This window comes from Fonsecaea monophora, assembly GCF_001642475.1.
Source record: "Fonsecaea monophora strain CBS 269.37 chromosome Unknown Scaff122, whole genome shotgun sequence".
In the NCBI taxonomy this organism is placed as follows: Eukaryota; Fungi; Ascomycota; class Eurotiomycetes; order Chaetothyriales; family Herpotrichiellaceae; genus Fonsecaea; species Fonsecaea monophora.
In genome coordinates, this window is record NW_019174053.1 from 64,766 (window position 1) to 84,098 (window position 19,333).

At 52.1% G+C, this 19,333-nt stretch overlaps 7 protein-coding genes across 7 annotated transcripts; 5 read left to right on the forward strand and 2 right to left on the reverse strand.

Moving 5' to 3' along the window:
• Window positions 1-2,134: 2,134 nt before the first annotated feature.
• On the forward strand, window positions 2,135-2,959 carry AYO21_10516 (hypothetical protein; the record flags this gene model as incomplete). The annotated part of the gene is made up of 1 exon (XM_022660432.1): window positions 2,135-2,959. One exon carries the CDS (start codon window positions 2,135-2,137, stop codon window positions 2,957-2,959), a length of 825 nt encoding a protein of 274 aa, XP_022507266.1.
• Window positions 2,960-4,003: 1,044 nt separating this feature from the next.
• AYO21_10517 (hypothetical protein) lies at window positions 4,004-5,378 on the forward strand (the record flags this gene model as incomplete). The annotated part of the gene is made up of 5 exons (XM_022660433.1): window positions 4,004-4,142; window positions 4,206-4,216; window positions 4,298-4,530; window positions 4,588-5,202; window positions 5,264-5,378. The coding sequence occupies 5 exons, from the start codon at window positions 4,004-4,006 to the stop codon at window positions 5,376-5,378; spliced, it is 1,113 nt and encodes a 370-aa protein (XP_022507267.1).
• A 358-nt stretch (window positions 5,379-5,736) lies between these two features.
• Window positions 5,737-9,735, forward strand: AYO21_10518 (hypothetical protein; the record flags this gene model as incomplete). Its single annotated transcript, XM_022660434.1, has 1 exon — window positions 5,737-9,735. The coding sequence occupies one exon, from the start codon at window positions 5,737-5,739 to the stop codon at window positions 9,733-9,735; it is 3,999 nt and encodes a 1,332-aa protein (XP_022507268.1).
• A 755-nt stretch (window positions 9,736-10,490) lies between these two features.
• Window positions 10,491-11,789, reverse strand: AYO21_10519 (hypothetical protein; the record flags this gene model as incomplete). Its single annotated transcript, XM_022660435.1, has 3 exons — window positions 10,491-10,922; window positions 11,017-11,380; window positions 11,443-11,789. The coding sequence occupies 3 exons, from the start codon at window positions 11,787-11,789 to the stop codon at window positions 10,491-10,493; spliced, it is 1,143 nt and encodes a 380-aa protein (XP_022507269.1).
• A 2,949-nt stretch (window positions 11,790-14,738) lies between these two features.
• AYO21_10520 (hypothetical protein) lies at window positions 14,739-15,203 on the forward strand (the record flags this gene model as incomplete). The annotated part of the gene is made up of 2 exons (XM_022660436.1): window positions 14,739-14,870; window positions 14,925-15,203. 2 exons carry the CDS (start codon window positions 14,739-14,741, stop codon window positions 15,201-15,203), a joined length of 411 nt encoding a protein of 136 aa, XP_022507270.1.
• An 87-nt stretch (window positions 15,204-15,290) lies between these two features.
• AYO21_10521 (hypothetical protein) lies at window positions 15,291-17,772 on the forward strand (the record flags this gene model as incomplete). Its single annotated transcript, XM_022660437.1, has 4 exons — window positions 15,291-15,461; window positions 15,516-15,653; window positions 15,708-15,835; window positions 15,888-17,772. The coding sequence occupies 4 exons, from the start codon at window positions 15,291-15,293 to the stop codon at window positions 17,770-17,772; spliced, it is 2,322 nt and encodes a 773-aa protein (XP_022507271.1).
• A 647-nt stretch (window positions 17,773-18,419) lies between these two features.
• On the reverse strand, window positions 18,420-19,123 carry AYO21_10522 (proteasome subunit beta type-3; the record flags this gene model as incomplete). Its single annotated transcript, XM_022660438.1, has 2 exons — window positions 18,420-18,563; window positions 18,689-19,123. 2 exons carry the CDS (start codon window positions 19,121-19,123, stop codon window positions 18,420-18,422), a joined length of 579 nt encoding a protein of 192 aa, XP_022507272.1.
• Between the last annotated feature and the right edge of the window lie 210 nt (window positions 19,124-19,333).

Here is a 19,333-nt window from a genome sequence, read left to right on the forward strand (position 1 = left end):
AGCACTTCAAGGACGTATCGATGGTGGAAGAGACATATCTCCATGAGCGTCCCTCACGTTACCTGCCGTGACCATTTGGGTAAGGATATGTGCTTGATGTTGTCGCCGAGACACATGCGTCTCTCGTCACTTCTTTAACCTGTTAACAACTAACTCAGCCGTAATAGCGAACGAAAGGACGTTTTTGGGTTACCTGCGAACAGCTCAGGCATTTGCTATGGTAGGAGTAATTCTCGCCCAAGTCTTTCGATTGAACCACAGTCTCCATCCAAACCCGCACTTGGGCTTCTTTGTCGTCGGTGTGCCGCTGTCGTGCGTTTGCCATGGTGCCGCTGTTCTTGTCTCTGGTATTGGCGCCCTGCGATTCATTCGGCATCAAAAGACAATGGCTCGTGGTTATAGTCTATCGGGGGGGTGGGAAATGACGAGTATCGGGATGCTAACCACTCTGGTCAGTACTAATACCTTTCTCTACATATCTCCGTGTCTGCTGACATGGTCCAGATTCTCCTCAGTATCTTTCTCCTGACGCTGATCATAAGCATCGACAAAGGTTGATTGCAATCAGGATCGTGGTCCGTGCTCTGCATTAATCCTACCCGCAGACTCAATATTATGAGGAGAGGTTCCGAACGGTTTGCGTGGGTCCAGAAGAGAAAAAAGCCTTCCCGGTGAGGGTTACCTTCACAGACTATCCACGGCATTCGAAGCCGGGACCAAAAGGTCTCTTTGGTACCCTCTGAGGGCCATAGCCCTTCCGGATCGCGCGTATATTTGCCTTGGCTGCAGCAGAAGCACAGACCGCGAGCCATTACTCGCTCTATGAATCACCCCACCCTATCCCTCAACCAACTGAACGATGTGGCTCTGGAAAACCCTGACGACTACGCCGAGTACGTCGGGCTGAAAAGGGAGTGCGGCAGCACAACGCATGACCATCCGTTTCCCGAAAGGCCACTCAAAGGGGGACATCCCTCAGCAGTGGATGCCATACAGAGTTTGTGGTGATAACGTGCATAAGTGGCCTTTTGCCTAGCTCTATAACTCCGGATCCCAGTTCCACACGACTAGGCCAATGCGTTCTGAGAACCGAGCGAAACCATGGGGGCTAGATGTGCGCTCGGGCCAGATTGAGCAACTGCAACCCTATTGGAGTGGAGAATGATCGCACGATTTCATCGGATACAACCTCTATGATGCTGAGCATGCGGAACTATCGATGTTCACCTACGTTCCAGAGCGCAAATTCACCGGAAAAAGTGTTGAACAGATGCTGCTTATCACCCTCATCACCCTCTATCAACGTCCTTGTCGAACAAGGATCGAAATCCATTGTCTTTTTCCCCCTTGGCTCACCACTCCTGAACCATCTGTTGGACCATATCCACCTTCCCCAATCCCTTGAGTCTGCCTTGCTACCGGCAAAATGCCTGACATCTTGGACGGGTGGTTCCGAAGCGGTCGCTGAGGCGTTCTGCGCAGGCTTTCCCTTTAGGTATCGCCCACCAGACGGCCGGGCAATATCATATGCGACCCAAACCCTGACCCATTGACTCCCTGCACGGGGACTTGCCAACGATTGCTTCCGGATGTGAGCCACCTCGCTAATCCTGTCAACGACCTTGCGGCACACCCGTTTGCGTCCAATGGGTTTCCGACAGAAGCGCCGGGCAAGGCCATCACGTGACCTGACCTCTGCCCACGGATCCATAATCCATTCTCTCCGCCATTGGGTACATCTGGCATTACCAATCGTGGTACCCTAGGTCGAGGGAGGACGGCATGTACACTAGAGCGACTTTGAAGGTTTGTCCATGGTTGGATATGTTGGTAAGTGGCCGACTGAGGGGTTTGGACCGACCCGAACGTTTGCCTTTCTCCATGGCGGAGCATCAAAATGCTGCGTCTGGACGTATACAGTCTTTCAACGTCATTGTCGTTTGTCTATGGATGGCAATGCTCTGTCTCTTATCACCAAGCCAATAGTTCAGCAGTCGCTAATGACCTGAAAACCCTTGTGTGACCTGCTGGTCCATCCATTTGCCTTGTTTAGCGCAATGCGTGCATCTTCATATATGAATCCCACTTGCTCTCATGGTCATCGAAGTTTGATCTCCAGCTTCTTCCCTCCAGCATGTCTGTACCTACTGAACAGTTTTCACATCTTGCTTTTGTTGAACACAACCCTGACGCACGGTTGCTGGATGAGATGCGGTTCCACGAGACCACCCTAGAGGAGAGGAAGATCCTTGTCAGGGACATCATCTCATCGTTTGACGCCTACACCTTGCCGGCAGAATTCAAACCGGACGTCTATGAAAGGATCACGGAAGAGCAGGCCAGAAGAGCACCCACTGAATGGACCATCCGAGATGACTTGCATGCCACTCTGATGCAATGGGGATCGCACGATGAGACTGCATGGACGCTGCTGCGTAAGATTTCACCCAGGGATCGAGCACTTGGGTTTGGACAAAAGCTGCGGAGAAGGTTCAACGAGCAGTTCGACCGGTATGATGAAAAAGTGGCCCATGCACGTCGTATGACAGCAGCAGAGTTGAGGGCAGAGATCGCCGAGATATGTACTGAACTTCAAGCCCTTGCACGTGCTGCCACTACTGAAGCAGGCCGATATAATATCACAATGGTGGTGCTTGAGGCTTTGGGAAAGGTCTGCGACCGGGACGACGAGCTTGAACCTGCTCGACGCAGCGGACGCCTTTCGATGGAAGGTGCTACTGGTGGCGTTGACGTGGTCCAGACTCTCTATCGCAGCCTGATCCAGGATGTCTCGATAGACTTCATGCTCGATGCACTCGATGTCATTGGGGAGAAGTGGCCCAGGACGTTGACGACTCGCGATGCAAAGGACCAATTGTCACGTATCACTGCGATCCTACACGAGAAGGCTGCTCCACACGATTACCAAACCAGGCTACAAGCCCTTCTTGCAGGCTAGGGGGCGATAGGAGTACTGGGGCTAAGAGGCCCCTGGTATGCTACATCTCCTCCCTCAGCTTACAAGGGAACCGTTGCCTGAGAAGAGTTACGTTGCAGGGATGAGAGGCTCTATTCCACTGTTCGTCTTGGGGGTTTGTTTTCTTTTTCATTACTGGCTGCGGATGGTGTGGGCATGTATATGACCTTCTTATCCAGCGTCTGAATGTCTTGCTTATTTGCACTGGTGCAGTAATGCTGCTTGTACGGAGGAGGGTGCATGTCTAGAATATGGAGAGGTTGATTGTGTATGCTTTGCAAGCAGTTAATGATGAGGATTGGTAGACAGGATGCCGAGGACAATTGCTGACACGATGTTTGTGGTTCCATTTCAGCTGATGCATTGACACTGAGTCGTGCTTTTTGAACTCGGCGTTATGATCGCGGGGTATCGTGAGACCAAACAACGTGACAACCCACTTTGCCACTTGGCTATCCCACATGGAACAATGAACATGGGGGAATCCCACCCCCACATGACACCGAGGTTACCCATCTTGCAGGACGGAGCTTGCAGCTTTGAGCTGGGCGTCGAGAGTGACAGCTTCCGAGGGAGCCACCACGACGTCAGAAACTGCGAGTACAATAATGGGTGACAAGGCAATGTGGCAATGTGACCGTGGCAAGCTGCCTATAGGGGAAGGAAACCCGCTGACTCGACCGAGTCGAAGAGGATGATCAAGCCAAAGGAGTTTCCGAAGAGGGTACAAGGACAAGTGCGTAACAAGAGGGATCTGCCTCGACGTGTGCCCCGCAACCAGTTCCGCGCGTGCAAGTGCTTCAAAGGAGGAGAGAGATGGTCCAGACAACTGCAATTGTACGGTATTACCCCTCTTCAGAAGACGCGTCTGCTGCTCGAATCCTTTAAAGAAGTCCTGGGCCATGACCGCGGCACAATCCCTTTCTCTTTCTTTCTGCGCCTCTGTGCTGCTGACTGCCTTTTCCTTGAAATCCTCTTTCAGTCCTCCTTTAGCAAGTTCTTCCTCGTGTACAACTCTCCACCACCATGGCGAGCGTTCAGGTTCCAGCCAGGCACAAGGCTTTGGTGTATGACAACCCAGGTAGCATTTCCACCAAGATCGAGGAGATCGAGACCCCCAAGCCTGCGGTCGGCGAGGTCCTGGTGAACTTGACACATTCAGGAGGTGAGTCTCTCGTCTTTATTGACACACGGGAGGGAAATAAACAGTACTGACCTTACCATTTAGTATGCCACTCGGTAAGCGGCCCAGTTTAGTCGATTTGATAGGCAAGAAGACGACCGTGTTGACCTTGATACCCATTTCTTTTGCACCCACAGGACATGGGTGTTATGTGCAATGCATGGGCATGGCTTCCTGCTCCCACACAGAAAGGCCAGGTGGGTGGTCACGAAGGCGTTGGTAGCGTTGCTGCCCTGGGGCCCGGCACCGAGGGTTCTGGTTTGAAGATTGGCGACCGCGTGGGTATCAAATGGATTGCTTCTGCTTGCGGGAACTGCCACCCTTGTCTTGTTGGCGCAGATGCCTGCTGTACTGCAGCAAAGATCTCGGGGTATGTTCATGTATTCCACATCACAGGTGAACAGCATCGCCCTAACTCCTGGATTAGGTACTTTACCCCAGGGACGTTCCAACAATATGCCATTGCCCCAGCCCATTATGTCACGCCCATTCCAGATTCACTTCCCAGCGATATGGCAGCACCCATGCTGTGCGGCGGTGTCACTGTTTACGCCGCGCTCAAGAAGTTGATAGACCAAGGCGTTCGCCCGGGAGACTGGGTTGTCATCCCTGGCGGCGGGGGTGGGCTTGGTCACTTAGCCCTGCAAATTGGTGCTCGAGGAATGGGATTCCGTATGATCGGCATTGACATGGGCGCCAAAGAAAAGTTGATCAAAGACTGCGGGGCGGAGGTGTTCCTGGACCTGTCCAAATACAGTCGAGACGATGCAGGAACTAAGCAACTGGTCGACGACGTCAAGGCTGCGACAGGCGGTGGTGCGGCGGGTGTGGTAGTCTGCACAGCTAGCAATGTCGCTTACGCCCAAGGCCTAAGCTTCCTCAAGTTCAGAGGTACCTTGGTATGTGTAGGTGTGCCTGAAGGTGCCCCAGTGCCGATCGCCACCGCGAACCCAGCAGCACTCTTGACGACGGAAACCAAAATCATCGGCAGTGCAGTGGGCAACAGGAAAGAGGCGATCGAGACCTTGGAGATGGCGGCCAGGTGAGTCAATGTCCCTTGCCAATCACCTATACATGGCATGTTTTGCTGACACTCTGGACAGAGGTATCGTCAAAACGCATTTCGAGGTTCAGCCGATGAGCAAGTTGACCGAGACTTTTGAGAGGATGGACAAGGGCGAGTTACAGGGCAGAGTTGTCATCGACCTGAGTGGGTGATTGAACAGAGAAAGGAAGATAGGAAATAAATCAGACCGACCCATATCAATAGCTTCGTAGACTCATGTTGGAGTGTTTCGTGTCGCGTTCAGTTCTTCTCGATGACGAGGCTGTAGTGGGTGAGACTTGTCTTGCGCAAGGCTGGGATTCCAGCCTTCTCAGCCGCCTGCCTGCGCCCCCAAGAGACTAATTCCACCTGCGCCCGCGAAAGATATATTTGGCTAGGGGATTTGCTGATTCCTTGTACCCTCAATCATTGCCACGTCTACCTCCAGAGCTGAAAGACGGTCGGTAAGATCAGCGGCTGTCGGCTTCTTGATGGCCCGTGGCAAACCCGTTGCAACTTTGAATTGAGGCAATGAATCCATACAATCAGCAGCCATACGGGTTTCCACAACAGACCCCCGGCCCGCCACAACCACAGTGGCAAGCACCTCCTCGACGACAAGGATGGGGTGACCCCAGACTTCCAGGACAGCCACAACAACAACCGCAATCCCCTATATCTCCCTATCATGCCGTCGCTGTACCCGCGTCCAACGCATTCGGACCCCCTCTCCCTCCGCCTCCTCCACCGTCCCAATACCCTCCACCGCCGCAGTTTGATACACATCAATGGGGAGTCAGATATAACCAAACATTGGGTGGTCAAAATCAGAATCAATCTCAGGAACCCAAACCTGCTTTGCCGCCGCGTCCTTCCTCTGTCCTTGGAAGAGTGAGCCCGCAGCCTCACCAGACAGCCTCATTGCCGCAGCCGGCACCGGCACCTTCGCAACAGCAGTATCCGACATCGTGGAACGATCCCTATCACACGAGCTCGACAGTACCACCTCCTCCGCCTCCCCGACCCGCTGAGTATCAGGCTCAGATACAGGCTACACAGCATAACCGGACCGGGACTCCCCATCAAGAATACTCGTTTCAACCCCCCTCACATCACTACGATCCTCCCACAACACAGCAGAATGTATGGAACACGCAGCATGGACAGTCAACGGGACAACCATATCATTCAACGCCGCCTCCTCCACCGCAGACGTCGGCCGTGTTGGATGGTCCATTGGTGTCGCCAATAGAACCAACAAGTGGTTATTGGAGTACTGGTCATCAGCCGCATTCAAGTACAAGCCAGGCTCCCAGTCACTACAATCCTCCTGCTGGAATTCAGCCTCCAGACTTCAAGCCTGCTTTTTCTCAGGCGTTAGCTTTCGGTGGGCCATCTGATTGGGAACATTACGACCCCAATGCACCTCCTCCGGAGCAAACACCTACGAGCCCTCCATCAAATCCTCTATATCAAGGCCCTATTTCTCCTCCACAGATACACGCAAACCTACCTGCTCCTCACCAGACTCCAAAGCCTGAGCCTGCTCTCCCGACCCATGCCGTTGAGATTGGCGTTGCTAGTCCGGTGACGCCCCGAAGGGACTCGCGGACTCAGCCGCCTCCGATGATAGACAGCATTCCATCCCCACCTTCGCGACCTGTTGACGAAGGGCCTCCGTCCGCTGGCGAACACAGCGGCAATGTTTCGGCGCGTTCTGACAGCCTCGACGACGCAGGCAACATCGACAGGGTGATCCAAGCCTGGAATGCTCCACTGAACGTGCGCTCTGCTCATGACTCGACGCCGAGACCTGAATCCCGTGCGTCTGCTCCACGGGTCACATCTCCGGACCCAGGTCTGTCTCCAGTCAGCGTCAAGGTGGTCGATCCCTACGCCGATCTAGAGCCGGAGTTCAAAGCCTCGCTGAAGAGGTATGCAGCGATGCTGCGAAGAGAGGCAGAAGCCGAGCATGATGACGAGAAATTCGAAATTTTCCAGAGCTTCGTCACCAAGGAGCTGAGGTTGAGGAGCCTGCTTTACGGGGTTGAACTGAGGAAGGAAGCAGCCAAGGAGGTCAAGAAGGCGGCCAGTCTGGCAGACATCCAGGCCATTCTACCCAACGCCGCCTTTCCTTCTAATGAAACGAGCAGAGATCCTGGCCGGAGCAATCAGCCGGTCGAAAACCCCTCTGGGTCACTGGCAGCAACGTCGCAAGACCGGCAATCACACACACAGCCGTCGATCAGTACAGTCCCAGAAGTCACCCCAACGAATGTTGTGCAGAAAGAACAACCACAGCTCGACATTCCTCGACCTGCAGACACCGTGTCTTCTACCCCAGAGTCGTCAGCTAAACCGATTCAGCAAGACCGTCCGAAGTCGAAAGATGGCCCTCGTGTTATTATACCAGTGTCAAGCCAAGAGGAAGCCTATAGTCCTGGGGGACGGCCGTTGATGAAAAGCATTGAAGGTGGCAGTGAGGAGGAAAGCTACAGCCCCGGGGGCCGCCCACTTGTGACGAAACCTGCAGACGGCGACGGAGAAGCCTACAGCCCTGGTGGTCGTCCCATCGCCGGCAAAGCTAATACGACTTCATCAATGAAGCCTCCCCCAATCAGCACGACTATCCAACAAGAGCGACACCAACCATCTATGAGTATGTTCTCGCCCAGCAACGATGCCCCAATGGTTATTGAAGACTATGCAACCCCTGAACCACCCTCCCCAAGCATGAACGCTCCAATGGTCGTGACCACCGAAGCTTCACATGGTCAAGCCTCACCGGGACGACCTGCCCAGGGGAATAGTGACAAGCCAGTTGTGCCTATAAAATTCGAACCTCCTCGTCCCGCATACACGCCATTTCGCTACAATACTGGTGTCCAGGAAGAGAAGAGCAAGACACTACAACCAGCAGATCAAGCGTATTCGTCGTTGCGAAATTCGGTAGCCGACTCAGGCCGCTTGATGGTTCAAGATACGGCACTGTTAGCGCCTGCTAGACCGTCCTCCTCCGGCGGAAAAAAGGAACACGAAGAGGCATTCATTGGCTTGATCAGAAAACAGAGTATGGCTGTAAGGCAAAAGACCCCTGGACCGGGATCTGTGCCTGCGGCTATCAGGCCTGGCAGCGAACCCAAATTCAATGCCTCTTCTAGGCCTGAGCCTCCTCTCGTCATGCGTGTTGGGACTCCTGCTACAGCATCGATGAGAGTAGAGCAGGCACCAGTGGATCCTCTCAAAGCAGCTGTGACTGCACTGCGTTCCCTGTTACCGCCCGTGGCCGACATATTTTCGCCTATAGAGGCCAATCCTGAGCATCCCAAACTCAAACTCATAAAGTCCAAAATCGACTCCATCCCTGACGCTTTCTCCTTCATCCATGACGCAGTGGTGGAATGGGATCGCACCAACCGACTTGTCCGTAAGGAACAAGAAGTTGAACGACAGGCCCGCCAAGAAGAGTCCGAAGGACACATTGACGCTCTGTTCAACGACAATGAGATCGGCTATGCAGATATTGGGGAGCTAGAGGCGGAATTCAAGCTCAAGGAGGCTGAGAGGAGGTTCGCCGAGGATCAAGCAGAACTGGAAAGCTTTACGAGCCAAGTCTTTGTGGTTGTGACGGAGAAGCTGCAGAAAGAAATCACCGAGTTGATGACGGCGTATACGATGGCAATTGACTTGCTCGATATCGACAGTTTGGCCGTGTCTCGCTGCTTCAAAGCCAATGATAGGAGCAGTGCCGTGAGGATGACCGAAGTCATGTCGTACGTCCTGACCTTGTTCAACAAAATCGAGGTCCGACACACCAAGTTGGCCGAGGCGCATGTGGAGCGCGAGAGGCGTCGCAAACGCCTCGAACTCACCGTGCTATACGCGAATGGTGACGTACAAGGCGTGAAGAAACTTGAGAAAGAATTTGCAGTGGCCGAGAAGATGGCGGTTCTGCACGAAGCACGGAGCCGCGACACAAGGGCGAACAAGCTGATGGATTCATTCGATCGTGCCACAGTCCGCGGACTGGGCGATAACCAGGTCTTCACCGATGAAGTCCTTGGCAGGCTTCAAGAGGTCAAGAAGGCACTCGACGGTGGAGCACTTCAGAAAGAGAAAGAGAGGTTGTACGAACCTGAAGGCGCAAGAGAAACACTCTCCCTCGCTCAGAACGCTCTGGACACGGTCATGAGCGATTCCCGGCGGTTACTCGCGCTTTCCAACGAAGCAGATGTGTTGCTCAACGACGCTGACTACAATGTGTCGGTTGCGGAAGCGCGGGTAGCCAATGCAGACAAGCCCACATATGCGAACCTGGAAAGCGAGAAAGCCAAGGAGGACACAAAGTTGATCGAAGACATGAATGTGCGGATCAGCAGTGTCACCAAAGGGCCACAGGAGGGCATCTCATTGATCCGGGAGTTGATTGACCGGATCGGAGACGATCCGGCGCACCAGGAAAGGATCAAGAAGGCGCTCGAGGCCGCAAAGATGAGGAATGCCAACGGGGCGGCCAATGAAGGTGGATGATGTTGTTGAGCGGGAGGCAACGAGGTAAGATTGAAAGAAAAATGTTTGGCTATTTTATCCTGGATATCTAGGGTTGTATTTTTTCTCCGCCGCCTGTGCTTGGCCATGTTATTTATATAGATGTTGCATATATTAAGGCGTCCATTTTTGGGTGGTTCATTTTGGATTTTATATTCTTCTGACTTCTGTCCAAGACATGTCCCTTTACCGAGTATAGGTAGGTACTTGACGGAGTATTAGCTGGTTTGGAAAGTGAACATTGAGCAGGCTAGCATGTAGCATAGCATAACATGAAATACAGCCATAGTTACTCCTCTTCCTCCGGCTCTTCCTCCTGCTCTTCCTCCTGTATCCGACGAAGAAAGATAGAGGGATATAGAGACTATGTACCTCTATCCAACTAATAAACAGATACAGAAAACCTCTGGTGATTCGCGTGTCAGATATTGATAGCTCTTGGGTGTTTACTTGATTGTACCGAGTACTCTGTATGCATACGTATATGTACCTAGGTACCTATGTAACTACCTAGGCAGCTGGGTAGGCACCATATCCTCGTCCTCGCTTCGCTGCGCTCCCTGGCGCCCGCTCGATTGACCAGTCTTGAAAAAGAAAGAAATTCAAAGAAAAACCCAAGGAGAAAAACAGAATCAAAATCATACCCAAAATCGTGTCTTGTCTGTGTGTACTCAGTATGTGTCATTCGTTCATTCATTCATTCCTTACTCTCGGAGACGTCTGAATCTTCGGTGCGGCTACACGCGGGGTTTCTTGCGGTACTTTGAAATCAAGTCGTCGCTGAACAGGTGGTTCTCGCCGCCCAGCATGCCCGCCGTCACCATCTCGTCGTCGACGAGCTCGCGCAGCATCGAGTCCAAAAAGCTGCGTTGTTCCCGGATGAATGCCTTGGTGGCCTTGGTGTCGAAGCGGCGGGCTCGCTTGCCGTCTCGGATCTCCTTCAGGTGGGCGCGCACGCGCTCCTCCAGCATCTCGAATCGATACTCGGCGTACTGCGAGTAGAGCTCGCGGAGATCCGAGATGGGACGCACCGTGGTCAAGACGGTGTCGTCCTTGATGAAGGCAGACTTGGGCCGGAACGAGGTCACCATCGAGATGCGTTCCGTGGTCCCCAGGGCCCGTAAGGCTTGGTGCTCGATGTAACGACCTTGAAGGACGATGGCATTGCCCTATCATATGTTAGTAAGGTTGACGACGACGATGACGATAGCAACAACAACAAGGACACGGCAAACAGTTTGCAGTCTGGCTCGGGTGACTTACCATTGCTGGACCGCGGACCTTCATGATCTCGCCAGTCCCCGTCCTCAATGCCGTCTCACCACCCACCATGTTGGTGCAGTCACTGAGCATCGTGACACAGACAAAAGGATAGCTGTCTGTGTGCCAGTCGACAATAGGCTGGTCGTCTTCATACGGACACCCCGAAACACCTTCGTCCGCTTCTCGATGCGATTTCTCTTCCAGCGCTTGCTGGACGGCTTCGCTTTGTTCCTTGGTGTTGCTGGAGATGTTGATGTGGGCAATTTCGAGGTCCATGGCGGGGACTAGTTCGACACCGGCGATCTTGGACACAATCGAGAGGACCTCGGGGCTTCGCCAGGCATCATATACAAATGGTGCATATCTATTTTCCATTCGTCAGTACCCTGTCTGCCTCAACGATGATCCTCATGGAATGACACATACTCGGGAGCAAACCCTCGCAGTTGGCAGTGTGCCAGTTCGCTAGAGTACTTGCAGTTGTCCCACACCGGCTTGCTCAAAACCTCTGCCCTCATCTGCTGAATTGCTTCCGCGGTGAACAAAGGAAAGGGCTCCGACACGGCATTTGGTGAGACTCCCATCTCAGAGAATCCTATCTCCTTCATCGTCCATATCTTGTTGGGGGCTTGGTAATTGAGATGCTTCGCAGCGTCAAAGGTAGGTCCGCTCGGGGCTCTGGGTGCCATATTGCTGAGGTGCAGGTCTGATCGTTTCCTCTTCACGGTGCCAAAGGCTGGTGCTTCTGGAGCAAGAACATCGGCTGAAGCCATCTCCCTTGATGATGTCGATTATATGTACTTTGGACGGACCACTAGCAAACAATTGTGACGGGTGGTGACCACTATATAGTGCGAAATGAGCAATCAAAGCAAACCGGATGACGACCGTTTTGTGAAGAAAGGACAAAAAGGTCAACAAACACTTGATAATCATGGGACGTTTGTACAATCAAGCAAGAGGAGTCAGAACTTATACCAACGCTCCTTTCAGTCACTCTTCAGCAAACATGGACCCTCCTAGGTAAGGTGTATGTGGCTCCAAGCAGCTTTGAATAGGCCACGCCAACATCAGATACCACTAGGAGTCCGGATGAGGTTTGAACCCAGAAAATCCTCCACACTGTCGACTGTTAGCTTATGGAGTCAGATTGTGCAAGTAAAACACAGTAAAGAATACTCCACCAGATAGGGCAAGGACGGAAAGAAACAGTTCTGGATTGAGGGAAGCAAGACGTCCAACTGCAGGTCAACAACTGTCCACAGCGTCACAATTCGCTCATAGAGTTGCCCGTCTTATCAGCCGGCCAACAGCCCTTATCATTGATCTGCCTATCGGGAAGGCTTGACTTTTGAAACGCTCGACAGGTGTGGATCGTGGATAGCTTCCATCGGTCAGGCTATTGCAGGCGCCCTTTGGCGAAAGCTGGGGGATGTCTGCAAAACAGCTTGTGGAGACCATCAGAGTGCCATCACGACAGACAGACAGACAGACGATTACCTCGTCTTCCACGGATGGAAATTCTTGCTTTGTTTGGATTAAAAACACTGCCCATTGCCTGCTGCATTCTTCTCGACCCCGGTGACGGACCTGGATCCTGTCATCTTTCACATGTGTCAACGTGCAGCTGTAGGTTTGTCTCTCTGGCCGCGCCGAAGTGCCTTTCGGATGTTCTTCCATCCAACGGTTTTGACAACGGTGTAAACAGAGAATGCATATGACATGTGTACATCACCATGGATCACCAAGGTGAGGAACATGGCGGATAGGTGTCAATTTATGGGACCATAACCGCAATATGTCTGATGAGGCAGCCCAACTTTATGTCGGTGTGACTGGTGAACATCTCTAAAAGGGTTCCTATTATTCATTTTCCAGCCAACAGCGCACGCAGAGAGGGGTCCGACAGCATCGCTTATTGAACTTGATGGTTGTGGATGACCCCCGCTGTGAGGTGGTGTATGGATCTGTTGACCAGATATGGTAACGTGCCGGGATGGGCAAGGAGCTGTCTCTGGGCCCTGTGTGCGATCCGTTTGGCCAGAAGACAGAATCCACCTGTGAGAGCTCGCTGAACCTTGAAGGCATCCTTGCTTGCCCAGTCGACACGGGGAAGTGCGGTCAACAGTTGCAGATGCTTGCACATTGTCAAGGTTTGATATAGGGATCGACCATCAAGTGTCCTATGTGCTTTGTGCCGAGCATGGGTGAAGATCGTGAACTGGGAGGGTAGTCAAGGAGCCGTGTAGAACAATCAAAGGGTGCCTGATGCAAACCCTGGATTGAACTGCTATTTACGAGTCAGTCACATTTGGTTAGTGGATTGAGCGACGGTCACCCGGAGAAGGATGTGATCACGCTGAGGAGAGTTCATCTTCCATCCCACAATCCAAAGATAGGTTGATCCTGAAATAAAAGGATAGCACACTAGAAAGATGTGCAAGCAGGGAACGCACTAAGGCCTGGGGACAGGTCAGCGGAATTGGAAGTAGCCTGCAATGCTGGTAGACCGCGCTTGGAGGGTGGGAGGGCAGAGGGCTGGAGGGGTAAAAGCAATGATATATTATGGAGGTGGAGGGCTGGCTTATCGATAACGCAGTTCGGTAAAAGCTTCCCTGTTTGCCCGTTGAGCCTGTTAAGCGCAACAAGGTTAGTGCCGTCTGTGCCTCACTAAACTCATCCGCCTAGTCGGTATCGCAGGCACGCGGCCAGCAGTGATCGACGCTTTGCATCAAGCACCTGCAGCTACTCTGGCAACGCTTCCCTGTTCACCAAACATCAACATGGCGTCTTCTGCGCAATCAGATCAGGCTGCTTCTTCAGAACCACAGATTGATGCTTGGGAGAAATCAAAAGCGACCTTCCAATCGTATGCACTTCGCAATAACACGTACAGAGACATGAACCCTGCTAATGTGTGCGCCAGGAAACGAACATCCGAGTATTACGATCCCTGCCAGGAGTTTGCGAACAGGAGTATAAAATGCATGCACAGGAATAAAGGAGACAGGGAGATGTGCCAGGACTACTTTAAGTGAGTGATCCTATTTGGCGACGGTCGTCGCCACAAAAGGGCTGCCTTCATCGAGGTTGGGCAGCGATGGGATGCATGCCTCAACTGCAAAGAAAGCGGTACGGCATGAGGCTAACAGCACGGTCACTCACACAGAGCCTACCGCGACTGCAAGAAAGAATGGGTATGACAACTCGGTTCCAAGCACATCACGCCAAAACACTGACGAATTTGACCAGACTGCGAAACGGAGAGCTGAATCGGGCTCGTGGTTCGGGTGATCACTGAGGTCATTTATTGGTATTTTGGGAGCTCTGAGGCGAATATGGGAGGATTGTACAAAAGCAGAATTGATATCTCTGTCAAGGCATAGCGCGGGAGTACATATACATGAAGACCCGAAAGGAATTTCTACTCCAAACCACAGTACGAGAGCTGGTCCCGTACCGGACTATATTGTAAGAATAGGCAAAAAAGCACCAAAGGACGCATCTAAATCTCCTTTAGAGTACTTCTGACTCAGATCCTACGAAAGACCGAGTCTCACTTTGCTGTAGCCAATACCTGTAGCTTCCCAGATTTCTGTTCCTGCCTGACTCGCAGGGTCACGCAACATTGGATTTCAGCCTTGCCCACACAACTTCCCCGCATCGTAAACTTCGCGCTCATAATTCCTCCTCGAGGGCACGGGTCCCGTTATTCCCTGAACATGTCCGATCCGAGCGTCAGCGAGCGAAGAATACGGCCGATTCAAGATGCCGTTGCGAGTGCGAACTGGAAGCAGGCACTGCAACTTTGTGACAAATGGTTCAAGAAAGGTGAACGGTCTGACAGGTTTCTGGTAAGCGTTTCAGTATCGCTCACTTCGTAGAATAGCCTTTTCTAACCATGACAGGCCCTGAAAGCCTTCGTCCTGGTGAATCAGCCAGACAAGACCCAATACGATCGAAGCCGGGAGGAGGTTCTGGACCTCTGCAAGCGTACACCCCCCCTCACAGAACCAGAAGCCATCTACCAACTTCAAAATGCTCTCAAAACCCTGTCGCTACACGAAGAGAGTCCGAAGCTCTGGGAAAGGGCCCTCAGCGTTAAAAAGGATGACAAGGATTTGTACATGAGATGGCTCAACCAAGCAGTTGCAGACAACAACTGGAAGAGTGCTCAAAAGGTGTGAACATATAAAACCAAACCAAGCAAAAGACCATCCACCTCAAAACAGCAAGAAGGGACTGGCTGACATGGGGCCATCCGCCAGGCCACCATGGGTTTGCGGAATTCCTTCTCCAAGGATAGAGACTACGAGTTCTGGAACATCCTCATGTGCCACCTGATCCATATGCAACAAGACCTGCCTGAAAAGGAGCGCAGCTTGTTTGGAACCCTTGCGTATCGCATGATATCCAAGGCCGCGGAGGCGATACCTAAGAATGAGGTGCGTCTTGAGACCGTTTTCGGTAGAAGCGTCGAAAGACTTACCGGTCAGCAGGAACAAGCATCTTCTTCCACGAAAGCAATCGCGGAATCGGAAGAAATTGCGTTGCTTGTCCAAGTCTTCAACGCCACGGGCCATGTCAAAGAGACGGTCAAGCTTTTGCAGGGACAGTCGCTGAACATGCAATCTCGAGTCGGCAAACAGGACCCTCAATTAGTGCTCTCTCTACTGCTTGATTCTTTGCAGGTATCAGAACAATGGGACGATGCTTTCAAAGTGTGCCAGGATCTGTTGTCCCAGCCAGAACACCAGTCAGACGACCGTATCTGGGATCTATGGCTGGAGTCACGATCGAAATTACCAGAGGGCAACGGGTAAGGCAGCTGGAAGACAACATATGGCTACATTCCGCTGACATCTACGCAGGCTAGACACACAATGCAAAGAGCTCCTTGATTCTGTGTGCACCATCAGGCCGATTGTCCGCGCAGCTTACCTCGCGAAGCTGAAGTTTCAGCAGACTCAGGACGACGAAGCCAAGCAGGACGGTCTACTGCAAACCTGCAAAGACTATTTCGAAGCGTTTTCATCCAAGCCCTTTTGCTTCGATGATCTGAAGAAGCCTCTCCAACACCTTGACAAGGCTCATTTCGATCAATTCCTGCACACAGTCTCTAGTCATGAGGGGAATCTGGTACGGCTGTTCGGCCTTAAATTGGCGTATAGCACACTTCCACCAGATGCATCCAGCTCGGAGCTCCTCGAATTCACGCACAGAGCATTACAATTATACCAGACGTCCTTGTCCGAGAGCCCTCCGTGCCCAGAAGCAGCCCTCCTGGCAGTTCTCGCAATCCTTCGAATTTCTAGCAGCAAAAACTCGCCTTCGATGGCCCTGTTCGCCGTCATAGTTCTTCAAATCACTCGCTTAAAATTCGAAGATTATTACATTCTGACAATCCTGCTGGTTCAGCTCCAGTCCCATCTCGGATTACTTTCTTTAGGTATGGACAACTTTGTGAAACTCAGTGTCAAAAATCTGCAGTGGGAAACAGTTGGACATTGGATCCTCACAAGAATATCCTCGTTGCATCCAGCCTCTGTTACGGCCCTGCAGGACGATTTTGACCCGCTTTGGGCCGTAGACACAGGACTTACAGTTCTGGAGAATGCGGATAGTGCTTTGGTCAGAGGAATTCGCGAAGGCTTGCGATTCAACAGTTACTCAAACATCCAGAACAGCGTGAAGATGAGGTCGGAGATTGAAAGCAGCCTGGTCAAGCAGATCTATGCCATCGAGGAACGGAAGATCCGACGATGGCGAGGGGAGCCTAATGACCATACAGTCTTGCCACTAACAGATCCTTCGAAACCCCTTGTCGACAAACGAGATTTCGGGTACATGCCTGACTATCGCGAAGAGGACGGTCAACTGCTGGCGAAGTTTCGATGTGGATCTCTTCCGAAAGAAAGATGGATACACGCCATGGCACTGTTTGACAACATAGCCACTTATCTGAAAGCAGAGGTGGCATCGCACACTTCCCTGATAGCAACAGCGTACGAGAATCTGAAACAGGCTCAACTCCACGTGTCCTGGCCTGCTACAGAAGACCTATCGGCGGAAATGACAGAAGCTGAACAAGCCAATCTTACATGCCACAAGATTCTCGCCCAGGCAATAACTTTGTTCAAAGAAGGCAGCATCAGCACGCCTCAGGCATCTCAACAGAACACCTCCACATCTCTTTCAGACATCCTTTCCGACCTCAAAACCTGGCTTTCGTCCGCACTCGCGAGCCGCAGGAATAGTACCTCTGGGTCGATCATTGCAGAGATTCGTGTGCCATCGTGGGAGGATTTGCACGAAAGCTTCACACAACTCGAGACGTTGCAAGTCATTGCAAACCTCACTTCCCTGGTGACCAAGAAGACCCAAAAGTCCGCGAAATCTTCGAAGGCTGCTTCAGACTGCATCCCCAAGGACCTGATCTCTGAGATACAGTCACTCATCACCGACCTCGAATCTCAAATCCTTACAGATGTCCGGGAGCTGAAGTCATCAATCAACGAACCCGGCGTGCTGGGCAAACTGGTAGACTTGGGAATGGCACGACGCGGCAGCGACGCCGAGGGGAGCGATGGTACCGAAGGAGACGCTCTCCCTGGTGGTGAGAAGTGGGAGAATTTGATTGAGAGCATCTGTGACGAAGTCACGATGGAGACCATCTGCGGGGAGATCAAGGATAGCTGGGATGATGCACTCGATGGGGTTTTGGGCGGAAAGGGCAAAATTCGGGTTGGAAGATGAGTAGGAGGCCAGCGAAGACGACCAGGAAAAGGGGTTGAGGATAGAAGAGACGAGAAGCGGGATAAATGGAGAGACGGAGACAAATGGAAGAGAAAAAGCACGGACTACCGATTAACAGAGGTACTGAATACTGTATTAGGGCGACTGGGTTCACATTCGTTCGTTGTGCTCTACACTCTATACCTAGGTACCAAGTATGCATCCTGCGATTGAGAGATTAGAGCTTCCTTTGGCACGTTACAGGAACAGGAGCTGCTGGACACCCTATATGTAGACAGACATATGACATATGTGGGGCGCTCGCTGTCTCCCTCTCACATACACTCTCTTACTGGATGTAGGTGTTGGTCTGGTGAAGCTCATATTCCGGGTGTACTACACACACAGGTATGCAGAGACAGATATACAGACAGATAGACAAATAGAGAGCGAGAATGCGGAGGCAAGGGAATCAAGAGAGGCATCACAACGCCCCGAAAGTTTTCCATACGGGAAGAGTAATAGGAACGCCATATGCCATTTACCCGTTTTCCTTGTGTGTGCTAGATGCTGTTCGCGCACGTATCCTAACCCTCCGCCCTCCTTCCGCTAGTATGCGTTCTTCACATACAGGACAGACTCCAGACTCTGCTCGTCGGCCCCGTCATTTAGTCTTGCCGCCCCTTCAGGAGTCTCTTGGTCACCTTGTCCTTCTCGATGATGTAGACATGTGCGCCCCAGCCTGACAAGGCATCTCGATCCACGGCGTTCAGTAGGGCTTGCGAAATGGTTTCAAAAAGGTCCTCCGGTTCCTGGTGACAAGCATCGTTAGACTCGACATTGCGGCAAACATGGGGATAAATATACGCCCTGCCGTAGTTTGCATGGCAGATAGACAAGAAGTGGTCTGTAGGGATTGTGCATGGATGTGTCTCACCAAATCCGGCTCCCATAGTCCTTCACACGTTCCAAACAGCTGATCACTCGCGGTGCCCGCCACGATGAAATCCTTTGCAAAGTCAATGCAGCCTATACTGTCAAACCCGCAGATGAACGGTTTGCCCGTTGTGTGATTTATCCCTGCAAGCACTGGGCTCACAAACCAAGGTCCAAACCGCCGCTCGTACAGTGAACTGCTGACCAGGTTGGCCAGTGTCTGGGGTGAAATGTTTCGTTCTTCGCGTAGTCGATACATGTTGACTTTGTACCGGAAGGTGTCACTGACTGTTTGTACATCGGTCGCCAGTCCCGTCAAGCCGAGAAAGACACTGGGTGCATAGTTGAATATCTTGGGGAAGTTGTTTGACACGGTCAACGCTTGCATGCCCAGTCGCAGGTCGCAAGCTATGGCAACGCAGTCCTTTCCGACCATCGCAACACACGCACCACCATCTGAATCACATATTAGATTGTATAGGAGCACGAGGTCAGAAGAGAGAAGTACTGATATCGAATGGAGAGCTCTGTAGTGGATTGGTTAGCATTGAAGAGCGACTGTTTTCTGACGATGAGGATTGCTTACCATCCTGCAGACGAGAAAGATTCAAGTAAAGGAGAAGGAATAGGATTAAGACAAGCAATT